Source organism: Meles meles, chromosome 1, assembly GCF_922984935.1.
Source record: "Meles meles chromosome 1, mMelMel3.1 paternal haplotype, whole genome shotgun sequence".
Lineage (NCBI taxonomy): Eukaryota > Metazoa > Chordata > Mammalia > Carnivora > Mustelidae > Meles > Meles meles.
The window spans coordinates 197880891-197907219 of record NC_060066.1 but is presented as its reverse complement, the minus strand read 5'-3'; the positions used below and the strand labels follow the sequence as shown (position 1 = coordinate 197907219).

General features: G+C 57.1%; 2 protein-coding genes across 3 annotated transcripts; one reads left to right on the top strand and one right to left on the bottom strand.

The window, feature by feature from the left end:
* Positions 1–447: 447 nt before the first annotated feature.
* Positions 448–16282, top strand: EXTL1 (exostosin like glycosyltransferase 1). The gene is made up of 11 exons (XM_046026882.1): positions 448–2078; positions 7810–7900; positions 8169–8276; positions 9337–9456; positions 10046–10178; positions 10376–10482; positions 11280–11369; positions 12170–12256; positions 12651–12811; positions 14068–14239; positions 14397–16282. The coding sequence occupies exons 1-11, from the start codon at positions 1306–1308 to the stop codon at positions 14565–14567; spliced, it is 2013 nt and encodes a 670-aa protein (XP_045882838.1). The 5' UTR covers positions 448–1305; the 3' UTR covers positions 14568–16282.
* Positions 16283–16438: 156 nt separating this feature from the next.
* Positions 16439–24606, bottom strand: SLC30A2 (solute carrier family 30 member 2). Of its 2 annotated transcripts, XM_045980525.1 has the most exons (8): positions 24410–24606; positions 23535–23755; positions 22688–22834; positions 21833–21986; positions 20947–21103; positions 20113–20218; positions 18835–18969; positions 16439–18348 (listed from the first exon to the last, which is right to left on the bottom strand). In XM_045980525.1, exons 1-8 carry the CDS (start codon positions 24457–24459, stop codon positions 18203–18205), a joined length of 1116 nt encoding a protein of 371 aa, XP_045836481.1. In that variant the 5' UTR covers positions 24460–24606; the 3' UTR covers positions 16439–18202. The 2 variants fall into 2 exon arrangements, with proteins under 2 accessions (XP_045836481.1, XP_045836485.1); XM_045980529.1 differs by lacking the exon at positions 22688–22834.
* Between the last annotated feature and the right edge of the window lie 1723 nt (positions 24607–26329).

Here is a 26329-nt window from a genome sequence, read left to right as displayed (position 1 = left end):
CCCGCTTCCCACTTCACTTTCCTCCTCTGTGGGCTTTCTCGTCTGCTGACTGATAGACTCCGCACACTCGCACCGCCAGCTGCGGTGACCGGTGGGGAGCTCTAAGGAGAAGGGTCCGGAGTTCAAGGTTCAAGTTCCTGCCCTGCCGCATCTTTGTCGTTTTAGGAAGATACCACCCCTCTCTGAGCTTTGCTTCTCTCTCTGTGAAGCATGACACGGCTAAACCTCTGCCTTGGAGCCTTGACGTGTGAATTCAGAGACTTCAGACACGGGCTGGGATAGCTTAAGGCATCTGAGAGGTTTGGGTCCTGCGGGTGAGAATTACTGACTATAGAGGAAACTGGTTTGGAAAGGGTTAAGTGGAGACCCCGCCTCCCAGGCAGGAACGAATCAGGATTGGCAGGGGAGGAGCCAGGCTGGGAAAGAGATCCAGTCGGGCCAGATGCTGCCGGGAGAGGGAACGGGAGAAGACGCCAGCCGGGCAGGGGACTGTGGGACTGGGCGTGGGGCAGGGTCCTCGGTGTGTGCCCCGTGATAGCTCCAAGTCAGAGGGTGCAGGACCAGCTGCTAGGGGTGGGGGAGCAGGGACCGAGCTGCCTGCGTAGGGGACAGCCGCGGAGTGGGAGAGGACTAGGACCCAGAGCATTCCCAGCCCCCCAGGCAGGGGGCACCGGCTGCACCCAGGCCTTGACCTCAGCCGACCCTGATAGCCCACATGGGGTGTGGGGCCTAATTTTAGCTCCAGCCGCAGGGCCCACAGCCTAGGAGTGCCCGCCAGTGGGCTGCTCAGGAGTCGCTCAGGCAAGGGGAGGATTGGGGAGGTCAGCTCCCCTTCTGTCCAGCCCTGCACCCTGGCCAAGCCACCTCCTGCGAGAGCCCTGACGGGTTCCCCATGGCCTGGCAGACTGCCCGCCTCTCTGCTGAGGCCGAGGTCAGGGGGTGCAGCCAGGAGGGCAGAAGGACGTGGCCTTGCAGTGTGGTCAGGGGATTGCATCAGCCTGAGCAGTGCCCAGGGGCAGGGGGTCTTGCTGCAGGGGCAAAGCCCGGCTTGGTTGTCCAAAGGCCAAGGAAGCAGATTCCTGACTGCACGAAGGCAAGGCCACAAAGTCGGGTCCTACCTGGCTTCCCTGCGCCTGGCTGGTGACTTGCGGTTTGACCTCACACCGGCTGCCCGTTCTCAGTGGGCCTCAGTCTTCCCATCTGTGCAGTGAAGGCGCTGAACTAGAAGGCAGAGCCCAGCTCCAGCGACTCACCCTCAAGCCCCTGCTCCTCCTGCTTCCCCCAGCCCTGGCCACAGGTGGCCACATGCAGTCGTGGAGAAGAAAGTCCATCTGGCTGGCACTGTCGGCCTCTTGGCTCCTCGTCCTTCTGAGAGTCTTCCCCCTCCTCCGCCTGGCAGTGCCTGCCAGACCCCGGGCAGGTGCCCCCCAAGGCTGGCCCCGCTGGCTGGACGCAGAGCTCCTGCAGAGTTTCTCCCAGCCTGGGGAGCTCCCAGAAGATGACCCTCAACTTCCTCCAGCCTCCCGTGGTGGCAGCTGCAACTGGGGAGCTTGCTTTGATGTCTCCAAGTGCAGGGGTGGTGGTCTCAAGGTGTTCGCGTACCCAGTGGCTGGACCAATCTCTGACACTCAGCGCGGGATCCTGGCTTCCATTGAGAGCTCCCGCTATGGCTCTGTCAGCCCCGACGAGGCCTGCCTCCTCCTCCTCCTCAGCCTGCAAGCCCCGGCTGGGGAGTGCAGCCCCTTGCCCCAGCAGTGGAACGATGGAAGGAACCATCTGGTCCTCGGTCTCCACCCAAACTTCTGCCCCCAGACCTTCCAACTGGGACAGGCGATGGTGGCCAAGGCCAGCCCCTCAGTGGACACCTTCCGGCCTGGCTTTGATGTGGCCCTCCCGCTTCTCCCCGAAGCCCACCCATGGCGAGGTGGGGCCCCTGGCCAGCTGGGACAGCACAGCCCCCACCCTGGGGTGCCCCTGCTAGCCCTGGCAGAGGAGAGGGGCGGGTGGCGCACGGCAGGCACTGAGTCCTCTGCCTGCCCCCGGGATGGGCACTGTGAGCAGGACCACGGACCTGAGCAGTAAGTGGACCTTTACCTCGGCCACCCTGGGGTGGGGGGTGGGGCGTGGGTGGGGAGGGTGCTGGGTGGGAGGGATCTGCTGTGGGAGTGAGCCCAGAGGCCAGGGTAGAGGGCCGGATGGAGATGGGACTGGAGAACCAGCTAGGCCTGACAAACTGACCCCAGCTGCCCCAGGAGGGAGAATCAGGTTAGACCGAGAGAAACCCCACTCAGAAGGTCCTTTGTCACACGGGATATCCAAAGTGGGTTTGGGGATTCTCCCTTGGGGGTCTGTAAACACAGAAATATGACTTACTGCTACTTACTCTTTTTCTCTTGTTCCAATTCCTCCTTCCCTAATATTTTAACATACATGTCTATTGGGCTCGGTCTGTGCTAAAATATAAATAATGGTTATAATAAAATAATACTAACTGCTATCATTTGTTTGTGTACCAGACACTAAGCTCAGAGAGGTTAAGGAACTTGTCTGAGGCCATCCAGACAGATAGGGCACAGTCAGTGCTGAAATCCAGAGCTGCCTCTTTCCAAAGCCTTCATCATTAGAACTCTGAGTTTTAACCAAGGGTGTACGATCAACCCATCAAATGCCTCAGAGCTGTGGAGATTAAGGACTGGTCACAGATGGAAGCTGCTCCTGTGTCTAATTTGGGGAATTAATCTCTTAAGGAAACAGCAAATATGAATGAGGTCAGCCCAGCAGAAGAACTTCCCACCAGCACGACTGCCTGGAGACATGTAAGGGGCATGGTGGCCTGTGGGACATGGAGAGTTGTTCAGAAACTCCTGTCCCTGGGCTAGTTGGAGTGACAGGCCTCAGGTGATAAAACAGTTAACCCCTGAATACCCAAACCCCTCTGCGCCCCTGGGAGGCCGGCAGTGTCCAAAGACTGGTTGGGCAGGCTGGTATTCCAGTCCTTTTGAGGTTGTCCAGACCCCGAGCAGCAGCAGGTTCCTTCTCTGTGTGTGGGGCAGACCTGCGTTGGAACCTGTCACTCTGGTGTCCTTCCCTTGCTCCCTCCCTCAGGTATTTCCCTGTTCTCTGCTAGAACAACATGGGCTGTTCTCAGCTCACCACACCTGCCCCCCCCACCCCCCACGGGAATTCTTCACGTGGCCAAGCTCCCTTTTTGCCTCTGCCTCTCGGGGCCTTCTCTCAGCCAGAGGACTCCCCTGGGAATGCAATTCCTCTACCTCCTCAAGGCACATGGCCTCCAGGGAGCCCCACAGCCAGAAGTAGGAATGCAATGGCCTCTTTAGCCCAACAGGCCCTGCTGCCCGAACCCATCCCTAGCAGGCGTCCTCCTCGGAGTGATCTGAAAGGTTGGGGATCCCCCCCCACCCTTAGGCCCCTGAGCTCAGAGCTCAGACAGAGCTTACCTTCAGTGAACAAATTTCTCTTGTTCACCACGGCCCCGCCTGACCTTCCTAATTAGACTTTTAGCTGTTCTTGCTTATAGAAGTTCTTTTTTTTTTTTTTTAATTTAGGATTTTATTTATTTATTTGACAGACAGAGATCACACGTAGGCAGAGAGGCAGGCAGAGAGAGAGAGGAGGAAGCAGGCTCCCTGCTGAGCAGAGAGCCGATTCAGGACTCCATCCCAGGATTCTGGGACCATGGCGGGAGCCAAAGGCAGAGGCTTTAACTCACTGAGCCATCCAGGCGCCCCTAGAAGTTCTTTCAGCTGACTTTAATTACTGCACTGGTGAATCTGAAAGCTATTTCGGTCTGAACTTCTTTGAGAAACTGGAAATTAGGGAGCTTCACACAGGAGGTGAACTGTGGACTCGCTGAATGTGTTCTGATGGAACCCAAATCAGCCAGAACTGGTCAAGGCTTTCTCATCTGCGGGGGCCGCCCTCTAAGTAGCATGGTGGGTGAGTTTATTTCCAAGGGGTGATGCCTGGCAGCCTCTGACCCTCCTCTGCAATTTCCTAAGTTCTGTCTTTGGCCTCAGCTCCCCAACCCCACCCCCATCCCCTGCAAGGAACAGGCTTTGTAATCTCTGGAGTAGCGTAAGCCTCAGTTTCCCTGAGGTGTCAGGCAGCTGCCTGAAGCAGCCAGACAGTATAGGGACAGAAGGAGAGAGGGAGGCCACCAGCCACAGGGCAGCCCCCGGAAGGTGGCCTGAATAAACAAGCACTGGCCTGAGAAAGAGGCAATTCACAGTCCCTGCCACTGTCCCACAGCCACTGTCCCACATTCACTGGGCGGGCAGGGCAGCAGAGGGGGAGGGGAGGAAGCGAACACGTGGAGCCCCGTGCTGTGCCAGCCCCTTTGCACAAGTCCCACACCCTCAAGTACCCTGCAAGGGAGGCATTTTCATGCCCATTTCAGGGAACAGGAAACTGAGGTTCAAAGTGGTGGAGGGAGCCAGCCAAGGCCCTTGGGTGATAAACTCCTGGACTCACCATGGCCTCCCTCGAGTTTGTGATGGGGCGGCTGCGGGGCTGGGCTTCAGCCCTGCACTTCTGGCCCCCAAACCTGTATTTTTCCACCTTCGGTGAACAGTCTCCTGTTCACCTGTGGAATAAGCCTCCACCCTTTAAAATTGTTATTTATTTATTTTTATGAATAGGGAATTCATTCACAGGGTACAAAATTCCAAAGGCACAAAAGGGGTATACAGTAAATCTCCCTCCCACCCCTGTCTCTGGCCACCCAGCTTTCCTTCCTGGAGCCAAACACCGTTTCTAGTTTCTCTCACGTCTTTTCTGAGGTACTCTGTGTGCACAAACAACGCATGTGTGTGTTCTCCCCCGCTTAGGGTTTTGTTTTAAAACATAAATTCAATGCATGTTTTAAGGTCTCCTTTGGATCTAGGAGGCACAGTGCCTAGGTCCTGCGGTACTTTCAGGGAAAGTTTCAGGAAAATTTTGATTGTGATGAAATGATATTCATTGCTTTGAAAATCAGGAGGAAAAAACCATACATTTAAGTGGAAGAAAATGTTTTGATATATATGTTTTTAAAGATTTTATTTGACAGTGAGAGAGAGCACTAGCCAGGGGTGGGGGTGGGGCAGAGGGAGAAGGAGAAAGAGACTCCCTGCTGAGCGGAGAACCCCATGCTGGACTCAGTCCCAGGACCCTGAGATCCTGACCTGAGCTGAAGGCAGATGCTTAACTGACTGAGCCACCCAGATGCTGCTAATATATAATATTAATGTTTTCATTTATTTTTAAGTAATCTTGACCAACAGTTGCACACTCCACCAACTGAGCCAGCCAGGCACCCCAGTGTTTATGTTTTTATACCAATGAAATTATCAAATGTAATTTATATATAATATCTATGGCAGAGAGACCCCAAAGGCCAAAGAGCCTAGGGCACATGGAAGTCACAATGTGGCCCTGCCTATAGCCAGCCTGCAAGAGGGCCCAAGGGAGCCACACTGACTCCATCCTTGGGCACATCCCTGAGTCTGTGGCAAATACCTTATAGGATCACAGAACCCTAAGATCTCATTGGCAGTTCCCATGATGTCCCCTCCATAACACACACACAGACACACCCACACAGCAGCAGGTGCTCATCTAGCTCTCCTTACTTACCTCCACCGACGGGGATCTCACCATCTCCCAAGGCCACCCCCCAGCTACTGTCAGCCAGATCCATTACTAGAATTTGTGCAGAAACTGACATCTTGGACACCTGGCCCCCGGCTCCTGGGTCTGTCATTTATCACACACAGAACATCCGTTCACTGAGCAACCGTTACATGCCCAGTCTTGGCCAGGTGCTCTGGCAGGCTGTGGGGACGTGGGCCCCAGCCCTCAGGCTGCTCCATCTTGTGGGAAAGGCAGGCAAGTTCCCGGTTAGGACCCACATCATTAAGCAGAGGGACGCTATACAAGCTGCCTTGCTCACTGGCCCCTCGACTTCCCAGCTGTGAAGCCCCTCCAGGCTTCCATTCCCTCATCTGTAAAGCAGGGGACTAGCAGCACAGACCTCCTGTCTCTGAGGGAGTGCTGTGAGAATGAAGTGAGTTACTGCCCCAAAGCACTTCGTACGGTGCTCAGTAAAGTTCGGCTGGCTCATGACTACTGCGGGCACACAGGCTGTGAAAGCAGAGGAGGGAACCATCTCTGGAAAGATCAAGGAGGGCTTCCCAGAGAAGGTGAGGTTTGAGCTTAGTTAGATCTTAAGATTGCGTAGGAGGAGGGGCGCCTGGGTGGCTCAATTGTTAAGTGTCTGCCTTGGGGTCAGGGCATGACCCCAGGTCCCACATAGGGCTCCCTACTCAGTGGGGAGTCTGCTTCTCCCTCTCCCTCTGCTGCTCCCCCTGCTTCTGCTCTCTCTCTCTCTCAAATAAATAAATAAAATCTTAAAACAAACAAAATTTATGAAAAAAAAGATCGAGTAGGGAGAATCCTTGGGTTGTAAGGCGGAGAGGGTTGCTCGAGGCTGAGGGAGGATGTACGGAGACACAGAGGAGGGAACAGCGGAGGTTAGTGAGGACTAAGGAGTACAGTTTATTCAGAAAGCTCTTTGGATTCTCGGAAGCCTTGAACTTAGGGCTTCTCAGTCCCTTGGGGCTTTGTTGGGGAGGGGAGGAGGGCTGTAGCTGGCTGGTGCTGTGGCAGCTTCTGTTAGAGTTAGAGAATGTTCTGTTGTTTAGCGTGTGAGTTCTTCTAGGAGAAGCCTGGTGGCCGCCTGAGCAGTAGAGACAGAATGGGGGGAGGCAGAACCCCTGGGGGTTCTACCCCGTAAGCCACAGCTCTGGGGTAGTTCAAATAATCCAGGGGCAGGAGTCAGCCTGTTTGGTTCCACTTCCAGCCTTAACCCTGTCTGAGACCCTAAGCTAGTCCTTGGGTCTCTCTGAGACTCAGTCTCCCCATCTGTTCAATGGTTCAGACTCAGACCAGACAGGATGTAGCTGAGGAGGGTCCTAGGACCTCTGGGCCCTATTCCTCAGTCCCACTCTGAGTGGGCCTGTGAGCTAAGAGGTCCTGCCCCCTCCACGCCCTCCTCACACTTCCCAGTAGCTAGGTCATGGGCATGGCTTCCCTGGGTGGGCAGTCCCAGGGAGGTGGCTCTGGGGAGGCTGTAAATCAAGCCCCTCCCCCGCCACAAACACACACAGCCTGAGTGTGGTCCTGGGCTTGGGGGGAGAAGATGGGAGGAACAGAGGAGGCCTGTCCTCTGGGTGAGGGGGCCTCTGGGCAGCAGCTTCCTGTGTGGTTCCAGGCTGGGGGCCCAGCCCACCTCCTGACAGAGGAGCTTTTCATGGGCCTGGGCTCTCTGGATGGGGGGAAGGCAGGGCACGGAGGCCACGCAGGTGAGGGCTGCCCCAGAATCTGCGTGTGGCAGAGCAGTGGCGGGGGGGGGGGGGGGGGGGGGACCTGTGCCTCTCTGAGTCAGACTAGGCCTTGGAAACAGCTGGTCCCGCCCTCTCCCATTTTGCACATGAGGAAACTGAGGTCCAGAGAAGAGAAGGGGGAGATGCCTGAGCCCCCCAAGGGCAGAGGCAGAACTAGAACCCAGGGCTCCTGTCTCCCAGCCTACCGTGGGTGAGGGGTGGGTGTGAAGCTTGTGTTCATCTCAGTGTTCTGTGTGGCTGTGTGTGTGCGTGAGTGTTTGTTAACATAGGAAGTACAGATGGTGGGTTTGCACTCTGTGAACTTGGGAGTGTTGGGGGGGTTGGGGGTGCATTGAGGGATCCAGGTGGGGTGAGGGGCGGGTGTCTCAGGCCTCACCTGTGTGGTACCCCTCCTGTACCTCCTTAGGACCCACCCTGGGGCAACGCTCCCCAATGCTACCTTCTGCCTCATCCCTGCCCGCCATCCTGACACCTTGCACTTCCTCCAAGCCCTGCAGGTACAACCCCAACCTAGGTGTCCCCTGGCCCTGTCCACCCCACACTCCTGAGCTGGCAGGCTCTCTGGGCCAGGCCCAGGGGAAGGGACCGTGAGCTGCCCGCACCCACACTCACCACACCCTGTGTAGAACAACCGCTGCCCCCCAAACCGCCTTTCTCTCCTCTGGGCCCCTTGCCCCCAAAGGAAGCAGCAGCTAATTTGGAACTGGGGGAGGGGGAGTGTGTGTAGGATGTGACTGGGCTCCCCAGTGCCTCCCTTTCCCCTAGGCCGGCTGTATCCCTGTGATTCTCAGCCCTCGGTGGGAGCTGCCCTTCTCCGAGGTCATCGATTGGACCAAGGCGGCCATCGTGGCTGATGAGAGGCTCCCATTTCAGGTAGCTCAGGGCCCTGCCCACAGGGTGGGGACTGGACCTAGGATGTGGGAGAAGCCTGGGATCTCAGCCTCCGGGCTGATCTCAGTCTTCATTCCTATCTCCCCATGTGTGTCTACTCATGATTTTGCTCCAAGCCCCAAGCTTCTGGAGCTCCCACAGGATCAAAGAGAGGCAGAGACTCCTGACGGCTTGAGAGCAAGTCCTGAGCCTCTTCCAGCCTCAGTTTCCCCAATCTTTACAATGGGATAAGTTAGACCAGATGATCTCCATGGGCCCAGCCCATGACTCGAGTCAGTTTAAGGGAAAGCCATAAAAATCCAAAATCTGAGAGCCTCCAGGGAAGTTGGGGTGGGAAAGCAAAATGCACCATGACTTTTCCAGCTGATGAGACTATTTTCGCCTGACGATGAGAAAACTGCGTACGCCTTGAATCCCCTGAGAAGTGAGAACAGTACGGTTGTTAGTAATAGTAGCTGCCTGCACTGAGCCGCTACCGTATGCCAAGCACTTAATGTGTATTATATTATATTATATTATATTATATTATATTATTTATTTATTTATTTTTAAGACTTTAAAAAATTTTTTTTTGAGAATGAGAGAGCGCACAAGCAGGGGGAAGGGGGAGAGGGAGAGGCTGACTCCCCGATGAGCAGGGAGCCTGAGGCGGGGCTCGATCCTACCCCAGGATGATGAGCTGGGCGGAAGGCAGATGCTTGCTCAACCGACTGAGCCACCCAGTTGCCCCTATATTATCGAACTTAATCCCCATGGCCACCCTATGAGGCAGGTACTGGTATTATCCCCACTTTACAGATGAGGACACAGACTCAGAGAGGTTGAGTAATTTGTCCACAGTCACACAGTTATTAAGTGGCATTTAGGCTCAACTCTGTGTGACCTTGATTATTACCTGGGACTTGGCCAAAGGTGGCTGCTTGGAAAACTGTGGGGAGAAGGCTTCTGGTTCCCAGACCTCCAACCTGGGTGGTCCCATCTCAGAGTCAGTCAGAGCCTGAAGAGGCCCCATGCCTTCTCCTTTCCTCCCTCTGTGCCTCAGGTCCTCGATGCCCTCCGGGAGATGCCCCCCACCCGGGTCCTTGCGTTGCGACAGCAGACCCAGTTTCTGTGGGATGCCTACTTCTCCTCAGTGGAGAAGGTCATCCATACCACTCTGGAGGTGAGGGGGACTTCCATGATGGGAGCCATGGTGCTTGGCTCCTGCCTCATCCCCGTTCCTTCTCCACACATCTTCTACCCTGCTCTTTGGACTTCTCCCCTGCAGGGGCTTCTGGGATGAATCTGAGGCTTGGCTCTGAGCTCTTGGACAAGTTCCTTCTCCAGTCTTCGCCTCAGTTTCCCCCCATCTGTAGAGGGATAGCTCTGGCCAATAGATTTCGAAGCCTGTGCCAAGGTGTCAGCCCGGGTGATGGTCAGTGGCTGCCTGCAGTGCTGTGTTAAAGGGGAGTCTCGGTCCAGAAAGAATGTCGCAACTTCTTAGCCACATCTGCCATGAGTGAGGAAGGAAAGGGAGGCAGCAAGTTCACCATCACTGGCCACGTCTGGACACCATCACTGAGTGCCCCCTACTCTGGACTTCTGCACCTGAACCCTTCCTACAGTGATGCCGCTGCTGCCCTCCCAGGAGCCTGAAGGGGGCCGGGGAGGAGGGCGGGGGAGGGGGGCAGGAGGGGCGTGGCTACGCCTGGTTCGAACTTCCCCAGACCCTGCCCACGACCATACCTGCACAGCCCTCTCTCATTTCACAGATTATTCAGGACCGGATCTTTGGAGCACCTGCTCACCCCTCGCTACTGTGGAACAGCCCTCCAGGCGCCCTCCTGGCCCTGCCCACTTTTTCTACAAGCCCCTCGGATTTCCCGTTCTACCACCTACAGCGGGGTATGCCTGGGGATGAGACAACTTGAAGTCCCCTCAGCAACTCTTCCCAAGTCTGTCCCAGCCCCAACCATAGAGCCCTGCCATGCCCTTCCCCGATTTACCCACATCTCTCCTGGCTCCTGGAGTCCCCAGCTAAGGCCACTCTTTAGGGGGTCCTCTCCCCTCCCACCCTAACAGCCTGTGTCTCATTCCCCCAGGCTCTCGGCCTGCTGGCAGGTTCAGTGCCCTGATTTGGGTGGGGGCCCCAGGCCCGCCCCCTCTGAAGCTCATCCAGGCGGTGGCAGGCTCCCAGCATTGTGCCCAGGTCTGTCCCCTTTGCCAGTGGGGGTCCTGGGATCCAGGGCAGGGGAAAGGGAAAGGGCAGGGCCCTTGAAGACATCTAGACCCCAACCTTAACCACATGTTTTGGGGGGAGGTACGGGAGGAGTTTTCAAGGGGTTTTCACTGCCCTCTTTTTTAAGTCCCAACATTCTTGTTCCTTTCCTCTCCCCCCCACCCCCCGCAAAGGAAACTGATGAAATCATGTAAAAAGTAGGTACCCCTTGGGGCCACTGGAGAGGTAAACAGGCAATCACACGTGTACTCACCCGTCAGTCATTTTCTCAGTGCCAGGCCCGTGGGGGTGATGCTGAGGACTTAGAGAAAAAGCAGGAAAGGACTCTGCCCCGGATTCAGATTCAGTTAGCACTTCCCAGCACACGCTGTCAGGTGTCACTTCCACAGAAGCCACATGGCCTCCTGAGGGGACTTACAGGGGAAGCAAGCCCTTACCTTGGTCAGGGACAGACAGAGCAGCTCCACAGAGGGGACATTTGAGCTGGGCAGTGAATGATAAAGGTCCAGAAGAGATCGAAAGCCTTTGAGAGAAGATGGGGATGGGGCGAGGGGCCAGGACCCAGGCTAGGGGCTACCACAACTGACCGTCCCCAGTTCCAATGCTGTAGGTAGCTACCTTCGGGTCACACCAGAATTCCTGCCTTCCTGATGCCCAGAGGTAAAAACAGGGCAGTGAAGAAAGGACCTTGGCTCCAAGTAAACTCTCCCAAACTCAGAAATACAGCTGCTCTCCCAGTCTTCAGGAACACCCCCTTTTCCTCCTAGATCCTGGTTCTCTGGAGCAGTGAGAAGCCACCCCCTTCCAGGTGGCCCAAGACAGCAGTGCCCTTGACTGTGCTGGCTGGGCAGAGGAAGGTGAGGAGTTGGTGGGGGCGGGGGGGGGGGCGTGGGAGGGAGGGCTCCAGCCCCTGCATGCTGGGAACCAGGGAGGGCACACATGGGTGCTTTGCTTGAACCCAAGCCAGATCTAGACTTCCAGTCAGGCCTGAACCTGGTCAGGAAGTCGCGCCTCACTTGTCCCTTAAGGATCTCCCCAGGTGGACTGCTTGTGCCGTGTGGGTGTGTCCACTCTCTGGAGTGGACGGTGGGCTGTCTGACGTGGGTCTCAGTTGTGGGCCCGATAGAGATGATCCTCTCTCATGCCTGGCCCTTGTGGGCTGTGCCTCCAGAGAGCTGGGGTTTTATGTGATGAGGGAAGGCAGAGGGAATATGTTGGCTGCCATGGATGAGCCAGAGGAGAAACATGGGGTCTTGAGGAAATGAGGACAGATGACAGCAAACGGAGCCAGAGGAGGGTGGCTTCTGAGAACCCGGGATGCTGGGAGCCCCCTGTGTGTTGTGTGGCTCTGGGCAAGTCCCTTCATCTCTCTGGACCTGTTTCTTTAAAAGGGAGGATGTCTGACAGCCCCTCCCAGGGTTGAGGTGAGCATGTGATGTGACAAGAGGAATCCTGAGGGGTTGAAACTGGAGGGACCCCTGGATACCTTCTGCCCCATCTACTCAGGGTCCCAGGTCCAGGCGGCCCGGCTGTTGTCGCATCCTGCCTTCTACACCCGCATGCTGGGGCTCCCGCTTTGTGGCTGTGTAGACAGTCACCGTGGGAGCCCGGGGAGGGTTGCCATGGCTGAGTCGGCCTCACCTCCCTCCCACTACAGGCCAGTGACCGCTTCTTCCCGCACCAAGCCCTCAGCACGGATGCCATCCTCAGCCTCGATGCACAGAGCAGTCTTACCACAAGCGAGGTGAGGACACAGCCCAAGAGGAGCCCAGGGTGGAGAGGGGACAGAGACACCTCAGATTCCCAGAGCAGGGAGGAGCCGAGGACCAGCGCCCGGGTGCAGCCTCCTGCTTTTGAAACCACCCCTCGCGAGCCTGTCAGCCTCCTCCTTCGTCATCTAGCAGCAGCTTTCTGCAAACTTTTAAAAAACAGTTTTCAGCAGGGGGAAAAGCACTGTTTCCAGCTCCCCGTTGGGAACCCCCAGCCCAGCCCAGCTCAACCCAGCAGTCCTGGAAACTTTCATGCACCCACTTCCTCTCCCAAGTTCCCTCGGCCGGGCTGGCCTGGACTCCATGTCTGCGGATGTTCCCCGCTGGTCGGGAAGTCCCTCCTCATACCTCACTTCACTATCTTCCCAGGTGGACTTCGCTTTTGTGGTGTGGCAGAGCTTCCCGGAGCGGATGGTGGGCTTCCTGACATGGAGCCACTTCTGGGATGAGGCCCGGGGTGGCTGGGGCCACACTGCTGAGAAGGCCAACGAGTTCTCCATGGTTCTCACATCGGCTGCCTTCTACCACAGGTACAGATGGCCGGCCTGGCCCTGGGAGCCGAGGGCCAGAGCCCCCCTCCTTGATCCTGGGCAGGGCGGTGTGGGAGTGAGCGCAGCCGTCAAGCTAGGGCCCAGAGACCCAGGTTCTGGGCTCAGATCTGCCACATCCGAGTCGTATGATGAGCAAATCTCCTCAGCTCTTGTGAGGCCTCAACTTTCCTTGTCACCTCACAGGGCTGGTGTGATAATCCCAAGAGAAAACCATGAAGGCCTTGGCACACAGGTGGCCAACGAATGGTAGATAGTGTCATTTTAAACAGAGCTAGGCAGAGGGTAGGGATTTGGGTTTGGTCATGGTGATGATGGGAAGAGAATGGTCCTGAAGACTTTTTTTTTTTTTTTTAAGATTTTATTTATTTGACAAACAGAGATCACAAGTAGGCAGAGAGGCAGGCAGAGAGGAGGAAGCTGGCTCCCCACCGAGCAGAGAGCCCGACGTGGGGCTTTATCCCAGGACCCTGGGATCATGACCTGAGCAGAAGGCAGAGGCTTTAACCCACTGAGCCACCCAGGCGCACTGCCCTGACGCTTTATAAGTGTGTGTGTGTGGTGGGCTGGGGACTGTCCCAGGCCTTCTAGAAGTTTACTGAAGCACCCGTCTTTGGGGTAGGGACTGAATTCTGGAAGGCCCCTTTAGAAGGGTTCCTTAGATGTGTTTAAATCAAATATGGGTGACCTGGAACCTCTAGTAGGTTTACCCAGGAGCTCTGCGCAGGAGTCTCTGCAGAGTGAAGACTACCCCTAAGGTCTGCAGGGCGGGCCTAGATTATTCTAGAAGAAGGCTGCATGGAGCAAGGCTCACCCTGAGTAGCATCGGTCTGGTTAATCCACAGCCTTCCTGAAGCTGGTCTTTGGGGCTGCCATTTTTTATGGCCTTGGAACCTGCTGACCCCTCACCGCCCCCCCCCCCCATTCTGGCTGAATTCAGACCTCAGAGGCCAGGGGTGGGGGCCCCAAGGAACTATAACGGAGGGGGCAGAGAGGACACCATGCGCTGCAGTCAAACCCACAGAGTACAAAACAGTGGAGAGACGTGTTTTTCTGGTGTGAGCTCTCTTTTGAGGCGGCCAGGGCCTTGGGGGGGAGGGGGGTGAGGGCAAGCAGGATTTTCTGAAGGGGCATGGGGATTAAAGTCAAAGGGAGAGTGAGGTCAGGAGGAGAATGGGGCCCGGCAGGGAAAAGTAGTGGGTAATTTGACTGCAGCCCCTCCCTCTCCCCTTGCCCAGATACTACCACACCCTCTTCACCCACTCCCTGCCCAAGGCTCTGAGAACCCTGGCAGATGAAGCACCCAGCTGTACGGACGTCCTGATGAACTCCCTGGTAGCAGCAGTCACCAAGCTGCCCCCTATCAAGGTGCCCTATGGGAAGCAGCATCTGGAGGCCAGCCCTCCTCTGGTGAGGATTCAGGGTGACAGGTCGGCACTGGGAGGGCGCTGGCCGAGGAAGGGATTCCCTCTCTAACCCCAATCTTTCTTTGCTGCAGGGTTCGGGGACATGGGGGGTGGGTTTAGAGGGCAGAGAAGACCTCCAACGCATTTTTCCTCCTCCTTAGGCACCTGGGGGCCCAGACCCGCAGCCGCGGGCCCAGGACTGCATCAATCAGATGGCGGCTGAGCTTGGCTACATGCCTCTGGTCTCGTCTCGCCTCCGTCTGGACCCAGTACTGTTCAAGGACCCTGTCTCTGTACTGCGCAAGAAGTACCGTAGCCTGGAGAAGCCCTAGCTTGGACCAGCAGAGCACCCAGTCCTGCTCCCGGGGTACGCTGCTCCCTTGGGCCTTCTGGAGAGCCAATCAAGGCTGCCAGTTAGCCAACACATCAGGTCCCTATTAGCCAATCAGCCCAATGCCCAGAGCTGTGGGGCATCACCCCAGCCTCCCACCGCTCGAGGCAGGTCACTGGTGCAGGGCCCTTGTTCTAGGACTGTGCCCTCAGCCGTCGTGACCCTATGCCTGGAATGCCTTTCCCAGCTTCTCTGCGGGAACTGACTTCAACTTGTCTTTCAGATCTCTGCCTCCTCCATGGACTTGCCTGACCCCCATCCCTGACCCAGATCCTCTGCTCTTTTACAAAAGCCGAGTGTTCCCCCACTGTTCATGCTGCTTTGCAGTCAGGCCCCAGGACCAGCCTGGAAGCCCCGGGAGGGCAGAGCCATGTCCTCTTCTCTCTGGCTTGGCAGGTGCTTCACAAGTATTAGACGAACAGATAAAAGATCTCAACTGCGTGCCTGGCTCTGTGCCGCAGTCGGGAGTGCGGACAGTGTGCCAAATGAGATAAACTCCGTCCTGCCCCACCTTCGGGGTTCTCAGTCCGGCAGTAAGGCAGCCACCCGCAGATGCCTGGATTGCCAGGCGCGATCTTCGCACACAGAGGCGCCGAGAAGCCAGTTTCGGGCCTTCCTTCCCGAGCCAGGCAGAGCATGGGGGAGCCAGAGGGGGAAGAAAGATGGGAACGTCAGGGGTCCTGCAGCCCAGCCCAGGGCTCTGCATTACCAAACATGACCACTAGAGGTCAGCGCCGCCCCGCACGCTCTCTTCCGGGAAAGGGAATGGCGTTCTTAGCGCCCCTCGGGTCAACGGGTGACCCAGCAAGGGACTGTGGAGTGTTAATGGGGTGCAGCCCGAGGTCCGAAAACTGGGGGCAGGAATGTGAAAGAACAGCCCCACTCCTTTGGCCCACATACCCTGGACTAAAAAGCCATTTCTAGGTGGGCTGGGTGGGAGGCAGGGTGGTCCGGAGCACCTTGGGGGGGGGGGGGCGTGGAGTGGGGGAAGGGCTGCTGGCTTCTCCAGGGTTCATCCACCTGGAACTGGAATTATCACTTCCGAAATAAAGCGCATGTCCTTGCCCCCTCATGCTCGGGCTATAAATAACCCCTACAGCAGCTGCGTGGGGGAGGGGGAACTCAGGGCTCGCAGGGGAGTGGGGTGACCCTAGAGAGGTGGGGGTGCTGGGTCCAGTCCAGGTCCAGGGTGTCAGTTGTTTTCCTGCTTTGACGGCCTCGCGGCTTTGGAAACGCTCGTGACTAGCTCACCCTGACCAGCCAGAACATGCCGTCCCTCAGGCCTTCTCCAAGGCCTCCCACCCCCATCCTCCAGCTTGACCTCTGGCCCCTGGGTGACTTGGGTCCTCCCTGCAACCAGTCACAGCTGGGGTGCAGAGAGGACTCTCCCTTGGAAGGCATGGGGTTGCTAGATTCTTGAGGTGGACGGGGGCTTGGGAGTTAAAAAGGAGGGAAGGCATTCTGGCCCAGGGTCAAGAGCAGTTGAAGGTGGGTGAGGAAGCACACAGCTGTGGCCCAGGCAGCCTTCCCAGGGCAGGGAGGGCTCTGAGTGCCAGGCCCAGCGAAGAGAAGAGGCACGCTTCCAGGGGCGCCTGGGTGGCTCAGTGGGTTAAAGCCTCTGCCTTCAGCTCAGGTCATGATCCCAGGGTCCTGGGATCAAGCCCCCCCCCCCCCCCCCCCCCCCCCCCCCCCCCCCCCCCCCCCCCCCCCCCCCGGCATTGGGCTCTCTGCTCCCCAGGGAGCCTGCTTCCTCCCCTCTCTCTCTGCCTGCTGCTCTGCCTACTTGTGATCTGTCAAATAAATAAAATCTTTAAAAAAACAAAAAGAGGCACGCTTCCCCTTCCCACTCACAGCTTCGGCACCCAGACACTGAACTGCCTGGGCATGGCCTTACCCAAGGAGGGCACTGCCAGGCCCAAGGGCTCACAATGTACCAACATGCAGCCCAGAAGGTTTTCAGCTCCTTCCGTAGAGGGAGGCCTGGTGACTGAGGCAGAAACCCCAGACCTGCTTCACAGTGGCTGTATGACTTTAGAGACTCAACCCTTCTGAGCTTTGGTCTTATCTGGAAAAGTAGACCCTCTTGAGAGGTACACAGCCTCTCAGGATCCAGGTTCCTGGAGCCTGGAGGGGAGAAGGGGGTTGATACCCCAGAGAATGGAGCAGAGCAGAACACAGCCATCAGCAACCCCCTGCCTCACACTTCCAGGCCCGATAACTTCCCACAGATTTTGAGGGGCTGAAGAAGCCACTGACCTTTGTCACAGGTAAGTCTGGATGACAATGCCTGAAAGGCATCAAGAGGTTATTTTGTAGATGGGAAAAGAGAAGCACAGAGGAAGGCAAGCGACCAAGCCTTCCTCATCCTGCCATGAATCAGGGCAGAGGCAAGACAGTGCTGCCCCTGGGGAGGCTAGGGAGCCCACCTGACTCTTTGGCAAGGTGGCCTCGGGCTGCTACCTTTCCAGTACACACTCTTCAGGCAACACCAGGTGCTTAACAGACTTTGGTTCCAGTCCTCACAACAACCCTGTGAGGTAGGTTCATTCTTAGTCTCTCATTCTCTGAGACCTAAGAGCCACCGAATGAGTCGAGTGGCTGCTTTCTCTGTGAGACTAGGGACAAGTCTCCCCTCTGCATCTTGTCAACACAAGCGGCCCCTAATTCAGGAATCCACATACGCCTCAGGAAGCCAATGCCTCCCATCCGTTGTACCACCAACCCCTCTTTGTCCTCCGTCCTCAAGTTCTGAGCAGGTCAGGCCACACCAGCCACAGCACTGGCCCACGGAAGTCAGGCTCTGAGATCCCTGAGACTCTTATCAGGATGAGAGAAGTGGGCCAGGGGCTGTGGGGCTGCCACCCCCCCCCCCCAAACCAACCGGGGCAAGGGAATCATGGTGTTGGGACAGGTGGGCTGGGGGAATAAGAAGAAACCAGCCAGGTCCTGACATGGTCAGAAGCCTCCTCCCTCCAGGAAAGGGAAATGTGGCTCAATGTGGCTGAAATGACTAAGGCACAGGCAGGCCTCAGGGGCCCGCTGGTTTCCCACCTCAGGGGGACAGGTCGGAGAGTGCAGGGTCTTCACAACTCCCAACCCCCAAGGTCTCCTCACACCACAGTGTTAGAGGCAGAGGGAGAAGGGCTTCTTCACAGATTCCTAAGGCAAAGGTCAGACTGACATGAGGAAGAAGGCAGGCGGGCAAGGGGATGTTGGAGCCCGTCTCCCCTCTGTTCCCCCTCACTGTGCTTCCCTGCCTTTCCAGAGGCTGGTGTAGGAAGGCATTAGGTGAGGATGAGGCTCAAACCCAGCCCTGCCAGGCACCAACCCGGAAGCTGGAGCAGCGGGGTCATACTAGCTTTACACTTGCCACGTCTCCATCCTTAAACTGGCTATCTAGTCAGATGGGGGAGGCAGGGGATAGTTCCTTCACACTCAACACAAAGCAGAGGTCAGGAGAGGGACCTGCTTTATAACACAGCCAGGGGAGCCCGAGTCCCAGCTGGGCCTGGGGGACACTCAGCCCCACCGGCTGCAGGTCCTTGTCCACGCCTCCGCTGGCACCTGGCCAGGCAGTCAGTCCGAGGGGCCTTGGCACGCCTGACAGTCCTTCATGTCCTCCGAGTAGTCTTCGATCTGGATGGTCACGGTGTGGAAGTGGAACTTGCCCTGCAGGCGGGTGCTGGCTGCCTTCAGCACAGCCTGGCCATCTGCATTCTGAGCTAGGGGCAGAGAGGACACACCAGGGGAGGTACTGACAACGATTTACTCACTCGGGCCCTGAGGAACGATCAGGAGCCTAGCTCATCCCTACCCACAGCAGGACACGGTACAGGTATCGGGGAGCACCCCCTGCCCAGTCCCACCCCTGCACCGGGCCACCCTCCCGTTCCTATACCTGGCACCATCCCTCCAGAGCAGGGGCCGCCCTGGCTTTAAGGCTGGGAATCTTGGCCCTGCCACCTAGGCACTGTCAGAGCCTGGGCAAGTGACCTGACCACCCCACCCAGGCCCCAGCCTCAGTTTCTTCATCTATAAGCGGGATTGTAACCACCAACTGAACAAGGTCGATAAAGCACTCCGCACGGGGCCAGGTTCAAAAGCAGCCGCCGGCTGCAGACTCGTGAGGCCCTCGGGCGCTCTGAGATGGCCCCAGGCTTCAGGCAGCCTCTGACCCTCACCCCGCCCTGAGGATCCTGGCCACTCACCAATGGCGATGTGGACAGACAGCACGGGCTGGGCCACGGTCAGGGCCCAAATGTGCAGGCTGTGCAAGGCTTCCACCCCTTCCACCGACAGCAGCAGGTCCCGGACAGCCGTGAAGTCCACACCCTTGGGGGTCCCTGAGTGGGGCGGGGATAAGGGCTGAAGGAGCCTGCTCCCTCCTGCCCCTGCTGGTTTCTGCTGTTCAAATGTCATCTCCTCAGAGAAGAGTGCCCTGGCCAGCAGATCTGACGTTGCCCCCACACCCCAAATGATCTCCATCATACTGCCCTTCTGTATTTTTCTCCTCATGCCTGACCCTGTCTGAAATGACCTTGTCAGTCCCTTCCCCGTGTCTCCCTCTAAAATGGAAACTCCACGAGCACGGGACGGTCTGCTTTGTTTACTGCTGTATCCTCAGTGCCTCGTACAGTGCCTGGCCCAGAGCAGGTGCCCAATGACTGTTTTCCAGAACAGAAAGGAGAAGAAAAGACGGGAATCGGGGGATCCCCGCGCCCACACGGGCCATCAGCATCATCACTTGTATCTGGGGCTGTCACACTCCGGGGGAAAATGCTCTGAATCGCAGCCAGACACTCCCGCTCCCTATCAGCACCCAGCTTCCGACTGGACCCTGGCCACACACAGCCCCAGGGTTCTGCGACCCTGGGGCATAAGAAAGCCGGTGACTCTGGCAACTCAGGGTGGACCATTTGCCAGTGCAGAAGAAGCCCCCCCCCCCCACACCCCCGACAAGCCGAGCCATGTGCTCCAGAGCAGAGGCCTCAGAAAGGAAGGCAATGAGCTGGAGGGGATTAGGGAGTCTTGTCCAACACCCACCATCGCTTTTTTCTGAGCCTCAGTCTGCCACCTGTGCAACGACGGGAGGCAGAATCCTCGTCCCTCTCTCTGCCCAAGGGGAGGCAGCTAGAGACTGCGGAGGTGTGGGGGGGGGGGCGGAGCAGCTGTTGGTATAGATACCACCTAGAAGTTACCTGACTAGGCAGGGAGGACACACCCAAGCAGGGAGGGGACACCCTGGGGCTAAAGGGAAGGGAAGGTTTGGTCTGGGTCATATTTCCAGGAACAGTCACACCTGAGGGCTCCAGTCGATGCCAAGACTGGCGTGGGGCCCCAGGAGGTTTTCCAGCCTGTGCCAGGCTCCAGGCCATGGCTCCCTGCCAATGTGCTAGGACTCCCCTGCTCCCCCCACCCTGATCCCCACCAAACTTGTTAGTACTAGAGAGCCCAGAGCAAAAGGAGAGCCCCCAAGCCCAGGTTACCTTCCATCAGCACCAGGATCACATCTCTCAGAATGGTCAAGGTTGTCCCCAAGACCAGGATGGAGAAGAGGAAGGTGCAGATGGGGTCTACGTACTTGTACTCTGGCTACAGAAAAAGGGGAAGGCAGAGCAGCAGCTCACCACCCAACACCTCAGCCTCACCCTCCCTTCCCACCCAGCGCTGCGGCGGGGAGAGGGGCTCTCTGCCGGGTGGGTACACGCCTCACCCTGGCTCTGCCTCCCAGTTCTTTGCCTTTTATCCTGTGCCCACAAGAACAGGCAGGAAAGATCACAGCTCAGGATAAGACAGTCCCTTCCCACCCCTCCTTGCCCGAGGGACTGAAGTGTAAACAAAACTAAAAGGAATCCTAGACACCAATGGTCCACCATCTCATTTTATAGATGGAGAAAGAATGAGTGAGCGCAAGGGACTATCCATCAAATGGCTCATAGGGGCTAGAACCAAGCTTCAACCCCAACGCCTTGGCTCTTTCCACTACACCACTCTGCCTCCGTGTGGTGGGCATCGGCAGCCCGCAGGCCTGGGGGTTTGAATCAGGCTCCACAATTTCCCAGCTGTGTGACACCATCCAAGTCACTGAACCTTTCTGAGCTGCAGAAAACACCACCAGCTGCTCTTCAGGATTACTGTGAAGATCAGAGGTGCTGACACTTGGTAGGCACTGGGTAAATGTTCCTTCTCTCTCCCCACACAGCGGGGAGGGAGCCAGAACCTGGGAAGGGCCATGTGTAGAGAGGAGCCCCCACATGATCTATACTCTCCTGCCCACTCCCAGGCCCCCCAGCCTACCTCCCTCTGTCCCCAGCTCTGACCTTGAAGTATAAAATATAGGCCGCCACCAAGATGCCTATGCTCTGCAGAAAGTCTCCAATCACGTGGATAAAGGCAGCTCGGACACTGGGGTTCTCCTGCTGCTGGCTGGGGTCGTGGCTGTGCCCGTGGCCAGACGGGTGAAGAGTCAACCCCATTCTGCAGAAGCAGAGACAAAGCAAGGGCTCACTGATGTAGCAGGGAAAGGCCCCCCAGTAGGGCTGGCCTGCCTGTGGGACAAAAATCCTAATCTTCAAACTGCTTGTTACCTGTGCCTGGTGAGGATCCCAACCCCCATGGCCTTGGTTCAGAGCACCATGGGAGAATGGGCTCAGTTCCAATGCCAGGCTAAATCTGGGCACACAGATGCCAAATCTCAGGACAGGAGGGCACCATGGAGGTCATCTTGTTCCCCCCATCCTTTCACAGAAGGGGAAACGGAGGCCTAGAGAGGGAAGTGAATTGCCCAAGACCACTGAGCCAGGAGAGGAAGCCCAAACAAGACACCCACGTTCCACATACTCTGCCTCTCACTGGTATCACTTTTAGGCCCATCGGCTTGAAAAAGAACTTGGATTCTGCCCTTACAGACATCTCCTGTAAGAGCTGGACCCTTTCCCATTTGAGGTATGAAGGCTCCCCGTTTATTCCCGCACACAAATGGTGGGGAGGTGGCCGAGCTGATGCCGCCCCCGACTCCCAGCTCTCAATGGCTTCAGCCTAGGCCTAAGGCAGAACTGAGGTATTCCAGGAACTAGAGGTCAGACCACTAGTAGAAAATTCTCATCCTGTGGTCTGTGCCTGGCCTCCTTCTGCTGAGAGCAGGCATGCAGATGTGCGTGTGGAAAGTGGGAGGGAGGACTCACAGGGAACGGAAGCGACACTCACATGATATTCACCGCCACAGCACAGCCTGACGTGATCAGCATGGTCCCCCCTTCGATCTCATAGTCCCCCGAGATTAGCCGCTCCACCGCCAGGAACACCAGCACTCCAGTCACGACCCAGATGGACAGTACAGAGAGCAGGGCTCCCAGGATTTCTGAGGAAGAACCCAACACCCATCTTAGCATGCAGCCCTAAGACCGAGGAGCCTCCCCAGCCCTCCACGATCCTCCCACCCCATCCTCCCGCCCCCAACATCTGGGTTCTGCCGAAGGTATGGCTGGCATGGTCACGGCTTACCTCGCCCACTCATCCGTCAGAGGACGTCAGAGCTAGAAGGAACTTAAGTCACCTGGGTCAACCTTTTTTGTTTTACATGTAAAGAAACTGACTTACTAAAATATATACCTATTGCTCAGCTGACAAATTGAGGCTTCTGAGGAGAGACTGGGGCATCTCCCACCAGGAAGAAAATGATAGTGCGGCCCAGAGATGAACTAAAGGGGGATTAAAGCCTCTATCTTCCAGTGGGCTTTGCTGACCTTCCCTGCCCAGGAAATTATTCCACATGGAATTATGTGCAGAGTTAATGCCACAGTCATTTGTTCTTGAAGTCTGATCATTTCATTTCTTAGAAAGGTGAACTCTCCTTCCCTGCAGACTGGAGGTTCCCAGAAGACAGGGGACCAGGGCTCCCCCATCAGACTGGGAGCTACCAAACGACAGAAGCTAAAACTGACATTCTCTTCCCCACCCCAAGTCACCCTCCTGGCCTCACTCAGGAATCTACCTGTTGTAGCCATGAAAGAACCCACATCTTGACCTGCCCCCTCTTCCCACCCCAACCAGGGTCCTCACCAGCTCGCTGCCAGCCAAAGTTCATCGTCTTGGTGGCTGGTCGGGAGGACATCCAGAGAGAAAAGAGGCTGACCAACATGCTGGCAAAGTCAGTGAGCAAGTGGGCTGCATCGGTCATGACCGCCAAGCTGTGAGCTAGGTACCCACCTGCAGGGGCAGGACCCGAGATGGAGGGGCCTTATCAGCAACCCATGGGGCCCACTTCTCAGACTGTGTGTGCAGCAGGCAAACCATGGGGTCTGAAGAAAAACCATGGATTTGGGACCTCTCCACCCATTAGCTGTATAACCATGCACAAGTCACTAACTTCCTGTGAGCCTCAACTTCTATCTGTGAAATGGGACTGACACGATCTACTGAGAGGGGAATTGTGAAAATCAAGTTCAAATAGGGCCTGTAAAGCATAGAAGGCACTCAGTAAATGCTCTTTCCTTCTAGGCATCCAGGCCATCCCTTACACACTGGTTGTGCATAATCATGGGCAGATTACTTAATCCTAACGTGCCTCCGTTTCATCATCTATAAAATAAGACCACCACCACCCATGGCAGTATGAGCGTGTCATGAGAACTGGACGAGATAACCTGTATGTAAAAGACCCAGCATAGTGAATGTTCAATAAATGGGGCTATTAGTAGGTTCTTTTTAATTAAGTAGGCCCCACACTCAATGTGGGGCTTGAACTCAGGACCCTGAGATCAAGCCATGCATGCTCTGGGCTGAGCCAGACAGATGCCCCAAGGCTATTAGTTAATTAATATTACTGGGAACATCCTGGAGAAAAAAACTTTGGATCACGAGACTATCCATGCACCCAATTTCATTTAATTAGCACAAAAGTTCTTACCAACGACTTCCCCAATCATGAACACCAAGCAGATGGCAGAGGCCACATAAAGCTGTCGCCGGGCCCGCTCCTTCTTGGGGTCGAAGTGATTGCCAGGACCCTTCTGGGCATGACAGTAATGATTACTCTCAGTGACTAGCTCAATGGCCTGCAAGTCCAGGCCAGATGGGGGCAGAGGGATCCAGCCAGTCCCCTCCTGCCATAGAGATCCCGTGTAAGACCTGGCCAGAGAGGATGGGAGAGGCCCGACTCAGCTCTGAGTTGGGGGCAAGGAGCCCGGACTCCAATCCCATCTCTCTATGGGGTCTTGGCAAACGTTCTCACGCGTGCAATTCAGAGAATAGCTAAGGGCACTCCAAGCTGAGGGGCGACCAAAAACTAGTGTTTGGAGTGGGGTGCTGGGGAAATGACCAGTTCGAGAGTCTTGAGGTCTTGGCCCAGGGTGTTCCTTCCTCCCCTACCCCACCCCACTCGGGTCAAAGACGGAGGAGAAAAAGACCTTGGGACACGGCCAAGGGGCAGGGCCAGTGCAGCCAAGCACGGAGAAGGAACAGAGCTCAGGCTCAAGGAGAGCAGACGCCCCTCTTGCGCACTTGGGGACACAGGGCCTCCCAGGGCGGAGCTGCCCGGGGGCAAAGTGTCGGGCCAAGGGCGTGGCTCCAAGCATGCGGCAGGGGTCAGGATCTGTGCTCAGCCGCGGGGGGTGCGGGGGGGGGGAGGTGATCCCCCTGTCCATGTTCCCTCTTTTCCCTCTTTTCCCTCTCCTTCCCCGTCCCAGTTCAAGCCTCGGGCAAAACCGTCCACTGTAAACGGAAAGCCAGGAGATGCGTCCGGAGCCGCGGAAATCCCTGCCGCTCCGCACACTCTTGCCTTACCGGGCTCCCCGCCTGGCGTCCACCAGATGCTGCTTCTCCGTGGGCTCCATGGGGCCCCCGTACGCCCCGCGCTGGGTCCGGGAAGACGCGCGGCTGCCGTGCCCAATGCGCGCTGGAAGTTGCGCGCGGGACGCTGCGCAGCGCGCGCCCACCTGCCCGGAGGGCCCCGCGCGCCGCTCCCCGCGCCCCTGCGCCCGCGCCTCCCGCCCGCCTGCTGCTCCGCGCAGCAACTCCTGCCCGGGCCGCGCTGGCGGCCGTCTCGTTGCCGCTCCGGCCTCTCCGGCCACTCCAGCCCGTCCGCGCCCGCAGCTGCGCCTCGCGCCCGCCCGCTTTATTCGGCCCCCGCCACCCCGTGTGAAGCCGCTCGCTGCGCGTCGTGTGCAAAAGCCCCGCCGGGAAGGGGAGGGGAGGCCGGGTGCACAGGGTTTCCCGGCGCTGCCCCCGAGCACGGGGTCTCCAGCGCCCCTGGGGCCCGAGGAGCCCACCCCGTGTGACTTAGGACTAGGCGACGGCTGCGCGCACTGTCCCCTGCGCCCAGCTCGCCACAGCCAGCCGAGGCGCTCTCGGATCTCGGTTTGTGGAAATCCGCTTTGCGTCCCCTGAGAGCAGGAATGTGGCTCCTGAGGTTAGGTGTGTTGTCCCCTCAGGCTGAAGGCTCCCGGGGTTGGCTGAGTCCTTCCGCTGAGACTGGGGGTGGGGGGCGGGGGCTCCTCCTGGGGGCAGGGTATGCGTACCCTCGGGCTGGGGCAGGAGCCCTCCTTAGGACTGGCTGTGACTCACGGGCCTATCCCAGCCACTGCAGCTGCGCCCCTTCCTGCCCTCCCGCGCGCTCGCCCTCGGATTACTATCTGGAGTAGCTTTATCTCCACCCCGATGTAGAGCAGTGTGGCCTTCAGCAACAGTCCCCATCTGCAGAGAACCCACACCACCATCCCCCTCCCTTTTCCGCCCTGCAGCCGCCCACAGAAGCCGCTGGAAGGTGCTGTACGTGGTGGTCCACCGGAGAAGCTGGCCCGTCTGGGTTGGCTTGGTGCCCTACCCACGTTAAGCTTTGTCTTCTCGCTGGGCCTCAGCGCGGGTTTCGGGACCTTATGGCCTAGCCTTATGGATGGACTCTGATAGGGACCTATTATATAGAAAACTCTGGACTGCTGACCTCTCAGCCCAGTCACTTCATCCCCAGTACCCTTGGTCTAGGGGACCATGGCTTGGCTATGTCCCTTCACGTAGACAAGTGTCTAAATTGCAAGCTACTTGCCCACACCACTAGGGATAAAGAGGTTCCTCCAGTCTTTCCTGGACTAGAGTCACTTTACTTGGAGACCAGGTGCACGGAGGGAGGGTGGCGGCACCATACCTACCCAGACTGGGTACCGATGGAGTGCCTTTCCACTTCCCGTGGTCAATGAGTGTGAGAAAGGTCTACCTTAAGCTTTGTGGTTTTCCTGGTATAGTCTAAGAACCAGGAGATCCAGCATTACCTGGAAAAGGTGTTAAAATGCAGGTTTCCAAAAGGCTTCATCAAACCAACTCAATCAGAATCTTATAACTTGGGGCAACTGGGTGGCTCAGTGGGTAAAATGTCTGCCTCCGGCTGGGGTCATGATCCCAGGGTCCTAGGATCCAGCCTCAGAACGAGCCCAGAATCACATGGGGCTCCTGCTCAGTGGGCGGGGAGGGGGGGATATTTGTCCCTCTAGGCCTGTTGCTTCCCCCCACTTGTCCACTCTCTCTTTCAAATGAATAAATGAAATCTTTTTTAAAAAGAATCTTATAACTTATTTGATGGCAAATGTTTACGGTTTAAAAAGCATATTTTGGGGGGCGCCTGGGTGGCTCAGTGGGTTAAGCCTCTGCCTTCGGCTCAGGTCATGATCTCAGGGTCCTGGGATCGAGCCCCGCATCGGGTTCTCTGCTCAT